A 13,857-nucleotide genomic window follows, 5' to 3' on the forward strand; every position below is an offset into this window, starting at 1 on the left:
CTTCTTCTCTCCCACCTCTCTCTCTCTGTCTGTCTGTCTGTCTCTCTCTGTCTCTTTGTCTCTCTATCTCTCTCTGTCTCTCTTGTCTCCTCTCTCTCCCTCCCCCCCTCTCGCTCTCCCCCCTCTCCCCTCTCTCCCTTCCTCTATACCCCTTCTTCTCTCCTACCCTCTCTCTCTCTCTCTCTCTCTCTCTTCTCTCTCTCTCTCTCTCTCCTCTCTCTCTCTCTCTCTCCTTCTCTCCTTTCCCCCCTCTTCTCTCCCTCTCTCCCCTCCTCTACCTCTCTCTCTCTCTCTCTCTCTCCCCCCCTCCCTCTACCTCTCACCCTCTCTCTCCCTTCCCCCCTCTTCTCTCCCTCTCTCTCCCTTTCCCCCCTCTTCTCTCCCTCTCTCCCTCTCTCTCTCCCTCTCCCTCCTTCCCTTCTTCCCCCTCTCCCTCTCTCTCTCCCTCTCCTCTCTCTCCCTTCCCCCCTCTTCTCTCCCTCTCTCCCTCTCTCTCCTCTCCCTTCTTCTCTCTCTCTCTCTCTCTCTCTCTCTCTCTCTCTTCTCTCTCTCTCTCCTCTCTCTCTCTCTCCCTCTCTCTGTCCCTCTCCTCTCTCTCCCTTCCCCCCTCTTCTCTCCCTCTCTCCCTCTCTCCCTCTCCCTTCCTCCATACCCCTTCTTCACCCCCCTCTTCTCTCTCTCTCTCTCTCTCTCTCTCTCTCTCTCTCTCTCTCTCTCTCTCTCTCTCTCCCTTCCTCCATACCCCTTCTTCTCTCCCACCCCCCTCTTCTCTCTCTCTCTCTCTCTATCTCTGTCTCTCTCCCTCCCTCTACCTCTCTCAAGAGCATGTACGAGGTATTGAAACTATTAGTTCCCTGCCCTGCCATAACTTTTTTAAGGCTTAGTAGTGCGTACGGGGTACTATTCCCATTATTCGTTACCCTACGATAACATTTATAGGCTTAGTAGTGTGTACGTGCTACTTATCAGCCCAGAATGGGAAAAAAGAATATCGTTGGGCTTGTCAACATTTTATGGTCTAACAGTGCGTACGAGGTTTATAGACATAGTTTTAGTTGCCCAAGAGCCTCAACGACATCAAAAAAAGTTTTTGAGGTCGTTGAATGCCCCACTGGAACTGTGTCTGCACTTCTATCACTGTTGTATACATAAAAGTAAGTGAATTTTTTGTTTTTGCATGATTTCAAATGATTGAATTGTTGTTTTTTATTAGTTTTTTATTTTTGCATGCTTTCAAATGATTGAATTGTGATTGTTTAATAGTTTGATTCCAAAAAATAGTGATAAGATGCATATTTATGGTTATTTATTTATTTTTGAACTTTTCTTTGCATATATATGTAATATGATTCTATTTAGGTCAACCGATATCAACCATGGGAAAGAACAAGCGAGGAACGATGGAACACCGAGAGGCTCAAAAGGAAAGACAAAGGCAACGTATGAAGAAATTGCGTGACATAAGAACAATCGGAGAAGAAGGTATGTCATCCTCAACATCTTAGTTTGATTTACCAAATGAATATAATGCACCTAATGCAATTGAAGAAGAAACATATGATAATTTACCGTTTGAACCTAATGCAATTGAAGAAGATACCACATTGAATAATCAATTAAATGATGAACATATTACACCTTCTCTACTTGATGAATTGAATGTACATAATACACCGATGTTAACACCTCCTAGAATCATTCGTAGGAAACCAAAGTATCTAATTGACATTGATGAGAATATATTGAAGTTAAGGCCCAATAAAATGAATGAACGAACTTGTAGGAGAATGGTTAAAAGAATATGGAAAAACTATTTTAAAAACTTAAATCAAACCGCAAGATGTCAATTAATTGTTCAAATGATTAAAAATTTGAATTTTAGAGAGACAACAAAAATTCTAGGCCTAAGATCATCTGAAAGTAACAGCGAAAGAACTATTGTCAGAAATCTATTTGATGCATATCAATCTATTGGTTCAAAATCACGTAGTAAAGATTTTAATGCTACTCAATGTGTCATTACATCAACCATAATGAGCAAGAAAAAAAAAGATCGCTTGATAAGTAAAAAAAGTAAGTCATTAAACATTAGTAGAACAACATTAAGTAAAGCATTAAAGAGGCGAGAATAAATAGAGGAACCTAACAATAATTCTCTTTGGGCATTCTTGGGTAGACTACCACGCAAAGACAAGGTTGTTGTAGATGCACTAAAAACATTAATTGAATTTTTTTGGCATGACAACACAAGAGTATCGCCCAACCAAAGAGATGTTGTTAGAAGATGAATTGGGTCTAAAAATCGTGAGCCACATGCAAAACACTATTTGGATATGACTCAAACTAAATTTTATGAAAGATTCCTTCAAAAGTTTCCTCAAATGAAAATTTCTCAAAGATTTTTTGAAATGGCAAAACCTTTTTATATTAAGATTAATCATGTACGCACCACATGTTTTTGTAGGATGCATATTGAATTTTCCATGTATTATGGCATTTTTCATCATATTTGTTCTACTTTGCACACTAACGATGTTTTGCAAGAATGTAATATACAAGCACCTCCTAAGTCGGCAAGAGAATTTATTTCAAGTGTGCTATGTAATAGACATGATGGTTGCATTTATTATAAGATGCCTTGTTTGGAAAGTTCTTGTGCTATATGTGGTGGTTTGCAATGTTTACCAAGATGCATACATTTGGAGAGCACACATGAAATTGGTACGAAACTAGTTTCTTTCGGAAAATACAAGACAGTCACATATGGAGTTAAAGATGGAAAAGATTTGAAGAGATGTGAGCTAGTGAAAAATGATATATGTGTAGCTCAATTTATGAAAACGTTTCAAGAGAAACTAGTTTATGAGTACATAATGCATACACATAGAGCTCGATGGTTAGATGAGAAATTAAAGTTATGTAAGGATACATTTCCTCTTGGCACCATTGTCTCTATCATTGATTTCTTTGAAAATTATACACTACAACCTCAAAATGAAGTGTAATCCATGTATTATCACTCTACACAAGTTTCTATTTTTGTACACATAACATTCATGCATGCAGAGGATAGCACAAAGGAGGATAGAAAGGTTGTAAGAGAGTATCACTTCTACATAAGTGATGATCATACTCATTCATCGGAGTTTGTACAAGGATGCTTTAAAGTTTTCTATGATAGTTTAAGGGTAAGGAACATACGATACAACCAACACTTAATATGGTCAGATAATTGCACCGCACAATTCAAGAATGCAAGGATGTTTTATTGGTTAACAAGGATGCATGTGACAAGCGGTGTACAACATTTTTGGAATTTCACTGAGGCTGGACATGGTAAGGGAGAGCACGATGGTGCAGAAGCATGTGTGAAAAGAGCCCCAGCCAAGGAAGAATTGAAGTACAAAGGTGGTGCTGAGTTGGTAGATGCACAAACAATTGTGTGATGGTGTAAGTCTACAATGGGTCTAGGTAATCCAGGTACGTCATTGGTTTGTAGATATTTTTGGTTGATCACTGAATCTAACATTAAAAACTATCTAGATTGTTGTACAGTTGCAGTATTGAGTGACATGCACTCATTTATTAGTTCAAATTCAAGTTCACTGGTAATTTATGATAACTCAATGATGAAAGAATAGTACCATACTGGTACTAAGAGGGGGGGGGTGAATCAGTACAGATAAAAGTACAGTCCAAAATTGGTTAGATAATAAATGCTCCAAATGACTGGCAAACAGTGACACCGGTTAAAACAGAGTGCAACTGGTAAAACCTAGAACAACTAAAACAATCATAAACTGGTTACTCACTTAGCTTTCTTCTTAGCTCAATACTATAGTACCATTACACCCTTATGCATGAACAGGTAATCTATCGTCAGATCTTCACAATAGCTAGTTCAACATGTTTTATTGACAGACATAAAACACAGAACCATCATATGCTTGACAGGAAATAACAAAACATCACAAGATAAAAGCATCACACATGACACACATATTTTTCACGTGGAAACCCAATTGGGAAAAACTACGGTGGGGATTAATACCCACAAGCTTGTTTTTGAACTCTTTGGAAGTCCACTCTATTAGGAGCCTTGTCCGGTTAGAGACATTACAATAGGTTCTGTTAGGAACCAATCCTGTTAGGGATCACCCTGTTAAGGGCTGGCTATAATACCCGGTTAAGGGTTAAACCAAGTTAGGGTTACCTTGTTAGAGGATTTCAAGAACTCAATAGCTAAAGGATCTCCAGAGCTCTATAGCTTCCCATAACTCAATAACTTCAAGTTACCCTGTTAAGGGATTTGAATCAAGCCGATTAAGGCTACCGTGTTAAGGGATTTCATAGTTGTTGAAGTGGTTAAAGATCAACAAGAATTACAATGATCTGGTAACAACACTCAATGCTAATGCAGATCCGCTTTGGCTCCTCTTCACCTTCTGCACATTCACTTTGCAGGTATCTCTTCTCTCTTTTGGTCTGGCAAGAATCACGTATCACTTCCCTTGGATACACACATACAAATTTTGCCAACAACATTAGAAAGAAACACAACATCGACCTTATAGGAAACAGACAGGTCGGTAGCATAAACCCTAATCCCTAAACCTTTTAGGTTAAGCAATTCAAATGGTTTGATCCCGACTGTTGATCATACTACATTAAATGTAATAGATCTTGAATCAAACTCAAGACATTCTCCATCATTCATTATCCACCGATTTCATGGCAACTGATAAACCATCATGCGTTATCATCATTTACAAACTTCACACATTCCTAAGGTAGATAGGGATAATCTCCTTCATGTAATATCCTTCATGCGCACAAGGCTGACATGGCAACATGAGCAGTTCTTGGATACACTGCTGACTCATCACACAAAGTCACCAATTAGGTCACACAGGCTTGAGGTTCATCAACCGAAAACCCTGAGACTGCCAACCGGTAGTCACACAAAGGTTCCATGAACCAGTTCCAATAACAACATGCCGGTTCACCTTCAACAAACATACCGCTTCACTTTCACATAGCCAATTCTCATATCATCATGCCGGTTTACTGTGAACATACATGCCGCTTCACTTTGGCACATATACCGGTTCACACATGCCGGTTCTCTATTCTTCACATATTGACATCAATGACAACATAAAATGTCATTATGTCCTCATACGTGTTCACAAAAGGCCAACAATTTATATGAGACAGATGGTATGTTTTTGCTCTTCATGCATGTATTGTTTGTGGGAAGTCTGTGAATCAGAAGAGTGGATTGACAAATGGTCTTGTAGACCATTGGTTCCCATTGATTCATATCAAATTCCCAAAGCACTACAATTGAGCCAGATGGAGACATCAGTGGATTTTGACCATGTATCAGACCTAGTGGATTCAGGTGATTTTTTGAGTTAATTTTTTCGCAAGTATTCTTTTTGGTTCATTTTGTTGTACATCATACTTTATTTTTGGTATTAATTAACACTTTATAAAATGCAGGTCATGTGTATGTAGTTGTTGCAGAAGAGAACAATGAAGAAGGAACAAATTACTATTTGTGTCATTGTGTTGAGCCTAAAAGAAAATTGACAACCACAATCATTGACGGAGAGGGTATTGAGTACCCAATAGGGTCTGTTGTTGTGACCGGAACATGGCTTCAGAGATACCCTATCAAGAATTATGATGTTTGGTTGTTTGAGGACTTTGAAACACATAGACATATTCTTCATTTCTCTAACCTTGTTGTTGCAACAAATATTCATTTGATGAAGTATCATGGTAGACCTCATAACAAGATTTTATGGAAAGTTCGTGAATCTGACCACAAGGCAATACTTGACACAATATGAGTTAGAGCCGATCCTGAAGGCTCACTTGATTGATTCTACGGTTCAGAGTAGAATGATTTTGAGAATTTTGTATAAATCGTCGATGAATTGTTCTATATTTATTTTTTGTATATATAAATGCCCATGAGCTGATTTTTACATGTTTAGGGGCATAATTTTGTATATTTAAGTGGCAATGACCTGATTTGTACATATGTACATGCCAAATTTTGTATATTAAAATGGTGATGAGCTGAATCGCACATATTGTAATGCCAAATTTTGTATAAAAGCCCATGAGATGGTTTGTAAGACAATTTTTTGTATAATCAAATAGCCAATTTTTTGAGATGGTCATAGATTGAGACTAGATACAATTTGGGCAAAACTTGCCCACCCGAACGCACTTGCGATGTCGATTTGTGCACACGACGAACATAATCAATTCTAGCCAATCTTGCAATTTTTCCTTGCAAGCAACTAATGGTTTTTGGAGCAGGCGAAAAAATGCTACTAATTGAAAATGGCTCCTAGTCATCGAAAACTGAGATAGGCCATTGTAGAGGAGCCTCACACGACCCCATGGGATCAAACATATCAACCGTATGTATCGTGGATTGGAAGAAATAGTCCGTCAAATTTTGACAATTTTTTGGACTCAGGGCACTTGAGAGATCGCACCGATAGGGTATGACTCTCAACGTTCTGGTGCTTTGGGATGCAAGACAGGGGCGTACCTAGCGGATACCCACTTGGACGTGCTCGCGATGTCGGTTTGTGCACACGACGAACAAAATTTGACCATTGCGAGCATGAGGGTTCTCTCGCACCAAACACATTATTGTTTATATTCATATTGTCAATTTTTGTTGTTTATATTCATATTGTTAATTACATATGCAAATATTTATTTAAATTTATAAAAGGGTAGCCACCAAATACAGCGAATACACAATAATGAACTAAATACAAGGAGTTTTGTAGGGTTAATTCAACATTTTAGAAATTTTATCAAATCATATTCCACAATTGCAATGTTTTATATCATATATTTTTGTTGTTTATATTCATATTGTTGATTACATATGCAAATATTCATTTAAATTTATAAAAGGACAACCATAAAATACAATGATTACAAAATAATGAACTCATTACACATTTATTGGATCGAATATCGATATTTATATATATATATAGAAAGGCATATCTGCCAAGTCAATACAAGTATTACAAAAATGTGGGATATGCCATGTCCAAATCGATATACAATAAAAATGTAGAATATATCTACATGTATTGGTCATTCTATCACCAAAACTAACACTATATGATCCTAAACTTGTGGTGGATCATCAAAATCAAGCCTCTTCGGTGCAGTACGTAGCTTTGTAGATGGCTGCATAACCACAATTCAAAAGCCAAGTTAGAATTCTTTTGTAGAAAATAGTTCACAATTAACAACATAACCATGCATTTAACTTTAATTCCTTTGTAATTGAAATGTATATTACCTCATCGGTTGATCGAGGAGCTAATGTCTTCACTCTCCCCTCCTTGTCACTCTTAGGAGTTTTCTTGAAGACATACTTAAATGGATCGACGTTATGGTCGTACCGCGAAGGAGTCTATTGTAGATTAAATGTACAATTAATACAATGTACTAACATCCCTATATCAAAAACACTTAAAAGCTATAATATAGAGAACAATGACGTACCTGTGCCTGAGATGCTTCTCCAATGGACTGAGGATGGCTCACCATCGATGTAGAAATTGTCGCTATTACCTATACAAAAAATGTACAAAGATTAAATACAATTAATATAATGATAAGTATTGAAGGTTGAAAACAATTAATTTTACATATCAAACAAAAGTGTACCAGATCCTGAGATGCTTCTCCAATGCAAGGAGGAGGGTTTGCCATTGACGAAATAGGTATGGATATTTCCTGTATGAAAAAATTATAAGATTATAATATATCACAAGTTCACATGTACGCGTGCATATAATCATGGAATAAAGAAAACGAAGTAGAGATACATACCTCCACCATCTCTTGATCCACGGGTGAATCAAGGTATATTCAACATATCCACAAAGCTTAATGGCCATTGTACATGAAAAATAGACAAAAAACACTAATTAATCTACAAACCTCAACTATACTTGATTTAAACATTTTCAAACAATTATACAACTAAAAATGTGTTCAATTACCTTCTTCACATGTTTTGGCATCTTCGAGGAATTCTTTTTCTTAGGACGAGCCCTAGACGCGGAGGGGGTACCCTAAAAACACAAAATTAACATGAGATATTAGTACAGATAATGAATTAAACATAATTTTAAAAATCTAAAATGAAATGACTTGCATATTCCATCAAAACAATACATAAAAAGAGTTGTACAAAATATGATTTCGTATAGCCTTGTAGGCCAAAATCAATTGCTGAGAGCGTGATGTCATCAATCTGGGACATTTCGTCCCCTATCAACACCTACAAACCAGAAATTGGATCAAGCACTAAAGATAGTTAGTATATCTTATATTTTTTTGAATTCAAAGTGTACTATTCTATTTTAACATGTTACAAAATTTATACCTCAGGCATCGAAGTTGCAGCTATGGTAACTGGGGGAGGTGTATGGGATACTGCTGCTGCATCCTAAAATGCATATTATTTGTCTCAATTTAAATCGATGTATAAATGAAAATTCATTTATGTAATTATAAATTTAAAGTGACTAATAAATAAAATGTTATGAATTCAAATCAACACATGAGTGTCTGTGGCTCATGGGAAAACACCATGTCCATCAACACATTTGTCAGTGCGATATCCTCAACCGTGTGAGCTTGACATCTACAACTCCAAATCATGCACAAATGATATGAGTATCTATTTGCACCGGCTGCATCATCTATCTCCGAGCATATCCCCGATCAACTGACACACATATTCTCGATGGGATCTCTGTCACCCTCTAACGACTCATCATCTAATACAATAGGGTGTGCTAATGATGTCCCATGCTGGATGATGGCACCAGACAATGTTGTGGCTGCCTAAAGAGTCTGTAGCTCCATCGACTCTTTCAGATCTAATGGGACAGCCTAATGCACCTTGGGTTTGGGTGCTAGGGGGCAGCAACTCTCCGCGGCTAATCGCCTACGGGTTCCAGGTCTATCTTGGGCAGAGACACCACCTCTACGATGAAACTCTCTCATATCAAAATAGTTTGGCCGCACATTGAGCACAAACTCACAATATATTTTTCTTAAAAAATATAATGGCACCTCATAATTATTACAAGGTGGATCATCAAAGACCATCCACCACCTCTGCCAAAAAAGATTCTTCATCTACGCATTGGTATACCAATGTATGGGAAACCTCTTTGCATTAAGAGGTAATGACTGACTAGTTTTGGGATCAACAAAAAGGGCACATATTTGTTGTTTAGAAATATTTTTGTTTTTTACTCCATCGTATGATAGCCCATTGACATAGAATTGAGGACACCTATCCCTAAAGCTTCCCCATTTGGTAATTTTTGTGGAAACAACTATGGCACCACTAGCTAATGTTTCTAGGCTAGTGGCGAGGGATTGCTGATGGTCAAGTTCAGAAGTTTTCAATTTTACAATCAGTCTATTGATTTTAGACGGATTTTGTCCTAACTGATTAATTAATTCTTCCTGTGTTTTGGCTGTGCGGTCAAAAGGAGGAATTGGGGGTTGTTCTTGTGTGTTTTCAGGAGGTGCATTTGTTTGTTCTTATGGGTTTTCAGGAGGTGCATTTGGTTGTTCTTGTTCTGGATTAGAAGAATCTGGTTTTTGAAACAAAAAATGAAAAAACCTAATCAAAATTAATGAAATTAAATTTAAAATGTAAAACAAATTGCATAAACCGGAAAGAAAGAAAAAAATAAACAAAAACTAACCTTGATCCATATCCTGGAGGAAAAATCTAGCACCCCGTTTGCGGTTTAGGTGAGAAAATGGGGAAAAAACGAAGTTAAAAACTCGATTTACGGGTAAATGAGACCTAGTTTTTTTTTAAAAACTTTTTTTACCAGGCACCGCGTACACGGTTTTATTTGGATTATGAGCGCGTACGCGCTTATTTTCTTATAAGCAACGCGTACGCTCTCATTTTCCTAGGAGTACCATGTACACGCTCATTTTCCTAAAAGCAGTGTGTACACACTACCTTTTCTAGGCTCAGGAAGAACAAACCTAAGCGTGTATGTGGGAATTTGAAATTTTAAAACCGCGTACGCGCTGCTTGTTTTTCCAAGTTTTTTTTGGGTGGTGTCCACTTTTTTGACCACCATCTTTGTGCACACGCCCAAATGTTTTTGCATAGGTGGTCATATTAAGTAATAATAAGACCTATTATGTGATATTGGGACTTATTATGTGATTATAGGTCTTAAATATGACATCAATGTAGAACCTATTATGTCATAATAGGTTTTATTTATATGATTTAATATGACCATGTATGCAAAAACATTTCACATTATACTCAAGAGTCCCCTTAAGACCTATATTATGCAGATATTAGGACCTATTATGCAATAATAGGTCTTAAATATGACATAATAGTCCACCTATTATGACATAATATTTAGGTCTTATTATGACTTGGAAATTTGGTTTCAAATTGTACTTATAATTAATATTTTCTGTCATCTTAAATTATGTGCGGAACGGGCTTGAGAAGAAAGGAGTTCTCAAGCAGGAGTTGAGGCAAATGAACAGGTATTGAAGAACACATTATAGTTGAAGAACATAGAGAGGAGCTTTCCCAAGTTGAACCAATGGAGGTCGAAGGAGAGGGGTTAGCTCCTTACCTCCTACCACCGGTATGGATGAGCATATTGTGGATCTAGCTAAAAAAGTGAAGAGAAATATTTCTTATAAAAATTTAGATCATTTACTTGAAATGGATGTGAATGATCTGAAACGTCCTAGTGAAGAACCTAGACATACTAAAAGGAGGTCAATGAATAAAAGTGCAAAAGAAATAATGTCTCATTTCAATAATCTTGATACTACACACTAGAGAAATCTCAATTGTTATCAATTGTACTTACTTGTAAAGAGTTAATAGACCCATTGAAATTGTTGGGTATAGATACAACAAGTCAAAAGAGGAAAAAATATCAGCTACAAAACTCTATTGTTGATAATGTTAAGAAAGGTTTGGTGAACATTGGTAAAAAATCTTGAATAGTAGATAAGACCATTTTGAGAAGAGTGGTGTTGACATCTTTAGTAAATGAAAGATTTCCTCAAAAAAGATAAATCTCTTCACTATCATCTTAGTTTGGTTTTAGTAGAAGGACAATATCAAAATATGTGAAAAGGAGAAGGAGTTTGGATGATACTACCTCTTAAGGGAATTGGGAAATTATGTGTAGAGCTCCTTGTTCCAATATAATTGAAGAAGAAGTTAGGAACTCGTTGACAAATTTTTAAAATGATAATAATTGTCCTTCATCAAATAGTAGAGATGTTATCAAGCAAAGGATTAGCCTTGATCGTTATGATCTCCATGTAAAATATTGGTTAGACACAACAAAACATGAATTGTATGTGTTGTTTACTAAAACAAACCCTCATATAAAGATTGGACAAACCATGTTTGAAAGGTTAAGGCCATATTATGTGAAGGTAAACAAAGTCTTCGAAACTTGTTGTTGTTATCACATCGAATTTGATCTGTACTATCAGGTGTTTTGAAAGATTAGAGAAGATAGCGATGGTTATTAAAAAGATCCTCCTAAATGAACAAGTCAATTCGTAGCATCCATCTTATGTGATAAATAAGATGATAATGCAACTGGTCAAATAAATTGCATAAAAGGAATTTGTGGAACATGTGGGGAGTTGGCTAAATTGCCTTTGAAAGATGAAGATATTGACATGACGAAGATGGTAAATTGCAAGAGTTACAAGTACAAAAATTTTGAAACAAAATTTGGAAAGGAATCTACAAGGTTAGATTATGTAGAAGAGGAGATACCTATTGGAACATTTATGGAAAATTTCCGTAAGTTGATAAAACCATACATATGCAATGGTTTTTTTTGCCAAGTGGCAAGCACAACAATTTCAAACATTAAGAGACACTTTCTCACTTGGAACTATTCTATCCATAGTGGGCTTCGCAAAATATTACTCTTTTGCACATCAAAAAGAGATTCAATCAGAGTATTACTTTTCAAAGCAAATCACTATTATGGTGCATGTGTGTTATCAACATGCACAAATGGATTTGGATGGTGTTGATAGTAAATTTGAAAATCATGTCATTAAGAAAGAGTACCACTTCTATATTAGTGATGATAAGGAGCATGACACACTTCTTGTACAACATTGCTTTAAAAAGTTTTTTGAATATTTGAAAGAGAGAGGCATAACAATAGTTAAAAATTTTGTTTGGTCTAATGTATGTGCGACACAATTCAAATCTTTGAGGCCATTTTATGCAATATGTAGATATCATCGAAATGAAAAAATACCACATGTTTGGAGTTTTTTTAAGAGTGGTCATGAAAAGGGTGAACATGATGGTGCAGGAGCTTGTATCAAACGTGCTCTAAGAAAACATCAAATAAATTATACAGGAGATCATATAGATGATGCACATGATGTTGTTGAATGGTGTAGGAAACACTTTCTACAACCTAATTATCTTGGTGAATCATCACCGAGAACATACAAACCCATTCCATATAGAGTTTTTTGGGAGATAACCAGTACGTGTTCTCTTTTAGTGTTTTAAAACGTTGTTTTAATTTTTTAAAATATTCCTAGTTCAATTGTTTTAAAACAACTTGATATGTATGTTTGTTTACACATGTACATTTTGCAGATGTGGATAGAAGATCAATGCATGGATGCAAGAGTGTGGTGAGGACAAGATCTTTGCATTGTGTCACGAGTACAGATAATCACCCATGGACATTGTACACTAGGGATTATTCATGTTTTTGTTCTGATTGCATTTTGGAAAACTATGTTGATTGCAAGAACCAAGACCTTGGATATGTCAGTGAATGGAAATTGGTGCCACTAGATATTTCTAACACATACAAGGAAAATGAGGATGAAATCTTTGAAGACATTCCTTTGATTTTTGCTGATTATGACCATATTTCAGGATTGATTAAAGAAGGTATACATATTTAAAATATATATATATATATATATATATATATATATATATATATATATATATATATATATATATATATATATATATATATATATATTTCCTTTAAAAATATTGCATGTGTAAATAAATTATAAAATTTTAATTGATTACATTTCAAATTTATAACTTGTTTCGAATTGCAGGAGATATTTTTGTAGTCATAGGAGAAGATGGAAATATAGAAGGTGTTAGTTATTATTTATTGTGTTGCACAGAAGAGAGAAAGAAGTTAACAAAATCTAAAATGAGCGATAGAATGTCCTTTCCCACAGGTTTGAACTAATTTGAACATTTAAATTAATTAATTTATTTTAAACATGCACATGTGCACATGTTTTATTTTTTATATGTACACAACTTACACAAATTTTTAATTTTTTCGTTTCTTATACATGTACATGCAGGATTAGTTGTAGTGCAAGGGACATATTTCAAACAAGTTAAAATTGTTCAACATGGGATTCATTTCATTGAATACCAAATTGACAACAAGGTAATCAGTATAGCCACTTGGTCATTGTTGTTGGCCTAATTCTTCATACAGCTCCACGTCGCGGGTGGTCTCAAAAGTGGAGACTAGATAGTGAAGATCATGAGAAAATATTAAGTTTTATTGAAGAGCGGTCTAAACCACTTGATGTGGTAAGAACTATTTAGTACACCTAAGTACGTGTGTCTGAACCTATGAATTTTTAATTTAATACAAGTTAGAATGTTCACTTCTACTTAACTTGTTCTGGATGAAACTTCTAGAATAAAATATTGAATATTTATTTGTTAGGTCC

The 13,857-nt window shown here is 35.8% G+C and overlaps 1 protein-coding gene across 1 annotated transcript in view; it reads left to right on the forward strand.

Moving 5' to 3' along the window:
* Positions 1 to 13,857, forward strand: part of LOC131859836 (uncharacterized) — a 101,050-nt gene that overhangs the window by 49,931 nt on the left and 37,262 nt on the right. The window contains exons 3-4 of the mRNA XM_059214000.1: positions 1,360 to 1,482; positions 12,731 to 13,033. Coding sequence (XP_059069983.1) covers positions 1,360 to 1,482; positions 12,731 to 13,033 — 426 coding nt within the window. The remainder of the gene's footprint in view (positions 1 to 1,359; positions 1,483 to 12,730; positions 13,034 to 13,857) is intronic.

This window comes from Cryptomeria japonica, chromosome 11 (assembly GCF_030272615.1).
Source record: "Cryptomeria japonica chromosome 11, Sugi_1.0, whole genome shotgun sequence".
In the NCBI taxonomy this organism is placed as follows: Eukaryota; Viridiplantae; Streptophyta; class Pinopsida; order Cupressales; family Cupressaceae; genus Cryptomeria; species Cryptomeria japonica.